General features: G+C 35.5%; 1 protein-coding gene across 1 annotated transcript; it reads right to left on the bottom strand.

The window, feature by feature from the left end:
• Positions 1-612: 612 nt before the first annotated feature.
• On the bottom strand, positions 613-1,778 carry LOC114342390 (gastrula zinc finger protein XlCGF7.1-like). The gene is made up of 2 exons (XM_028293190.1): positions 1,709-1,778; positions 613-1,397 (listed from the first exon to the last, which is right to left on the bottom strand). The coding sequence occupies exons 1-2, from the start codon at positions 1,776-1,778 to the stop codon at positions 613-615; spliced, it is 855 nt and encodes a 284-aa protein (XP_028148991.1).
• Positions 1,779-2,028: the final 250 nt, after the last annotated feature.

Genomic DNA, 2,028 nt, shown 5'->3' with positions numbered 1-2,028 from the left:
CTATACATATACCCACAACTCGAATTATTTCAGTTTTTTCATTGATGCCGCATTTAAGGTCCAAGCTTCCATTCCGTAAAACAGAGTCGAGAAAACGTAGCACCTAGCCAACCTTACTCTTAGCTCTAACTTTAGATCTCTTGTGCAGAGCACTTTTTTTATTTTGTTAAAATTCGCTCTAGCCTTTTCTATTCTAATTTTAATCTCCTGGAAGTAATCATTTGTGGAGTTCATCATTGTTCCAAGATATGCATATTGGTCTACTCGTTCGACATTGGTTTCGTTTATGAGGAGATTCTCGTTACTTCTTTGAGTTTTAGATATTCTCATAAATTTTGTTTTCTTGATGTTCATTGTTAGACCGTATTCTTGGCTATATATCGATATGTGGCACCGATATGTGAGGTATAAATAAAAACGTATATAGTTCTTGTTAATTTTAAATATTTATTTTAATTGTTTTTTCATGAAAAATACATGTCAATATTTAAAAAACAATATTTTCCATGGATTTGTACGAGATGGAGTAAAAATATGTTGTAAAATCCTTTTAGCCGCGTAAATTCGTTAAATTGACGTATGTGCGGCGATGTTCATATGTTCTTTTAGATTTTAATCTGCTAAAAAATGTTTGGGCCATATTTCAGGCTCCAAAAGATTATCTCCAATGTGCGGTTTCATATTTTGTTTTAAAGAAGGTTGTTTGGTGTCAGCTTCACATTCAAAAGGTTTTTCATCAGAATGAGTTAGCATATGAACCTTTAAGGTAGATCTGCGTGAAAACCGTTTTGTGCATATGTTACATACAAATAGTTTTTCCCCATTGTGTATTCTCATATGTGTCGTTAAAGCGTGATTTCGTGTAAACTGTTTGCTACAAATTTTACATTCAAATTGACCTTCTCCAGTGTGCTTTTTCATATGCTCTTTTAAAGAAGAACTGCGTGAAAAATTTTTGGCGCATATGTGACATCCAAATGGTTTTTCTTCAGTATGAATAATCATATGCATTTTTAAATCAGAACTTCTCGAAAACTCTTTGCCGCAAACTTCGCACGCAAAAGGTTTTTCAACGGTATGAACTACCATATGATCCTTTAAGTGAGCGCTTTGTGAAAACTGTTTTGTGCATATGTTACATAAGTATGGTTTTTCTCCATTGTGTATTCTCAAATGTCTCGTTAAATCTTGCTTTCTTGTAAACTTTTTAGTACAAATCGCACATTCAAAAGGTTTTTCCCCGGTGTGCCTCATCTGATGAACTTTCAAGTGAGATTTGTGTAAAAACTGTTTGGTGCATATTTCACATACAAAACGCTTTTCTGCAGCATTCACTTTCTCAACGTGATCTTTTAATGCGTTGCATTCATCAGTTGGTGTATCTTCACATATGAAACCTAAAATCGTAGTTATCCATTAAAATGGTATTAAGCAACGAAAGAAACAAAAAATAGTAATTTAGTGTTACGGCCCTAACATATTTCTTTATAGACAAAACATATTTCTTTATTAATACGGCCATGTATATTGTATATACTTCACAAAAAATTCGAGTGTTGTTGAATGTCTTGAGTGTAAATTTATATTACCTCATAAATCACAACCTTTCATATATTTTAAGAAACATTATTTACCTACATAATTTTTGAGGGGGAACCGTATGTTGGTGGAAGGGTTAACAAACATACTGGTAATATCCTTATATTACCACAGACAACATTAAAGGGGTTCAAATGGGGTAGTGAAGCGCAATACATGATGCTGTTTCCAGTTAGCATCTCTAGCCTCTCCTACTCAATTCCTATCCTCACCTTCACCGTTGATTGAGGTATTGAATGTTATCCCCTAATACCTCAATCAACGCCTCCACGAAGTGCGGCTTAGGCTGCACGGGTGAACTCCGGAGAACCTGAGCAACCCTGCTGGAGATTGGGTAACCAACCCCAGTGGAAGGCAGGGTCAGGGCTGACGAGGATGGGAGAAATGGTCCTCCGAAAAGGGGGTTTTGCTATGGACCAGCAACCCATA

This window comes from Diabrotica virgifera, chromosome 6 (genome assembly GCF_917563875.1).
Source record: "Diabrotica virgifera virgifera chromosome 6, PGI_DIABVI_V3a".
NCBI classification, from domain to species: domain Eukaryota; kingdom Metazoa; phylum Arthropoda; class Insecta; order Coleoptera; family Chrysomelidae; genus Diabrotica; species Diabrotica virgifera.
The sequence above is the reverse complement of the archived record's forward strand: the minus strand, read 5'-3'. Positions and strand labels throughout refer to the sequence as shown.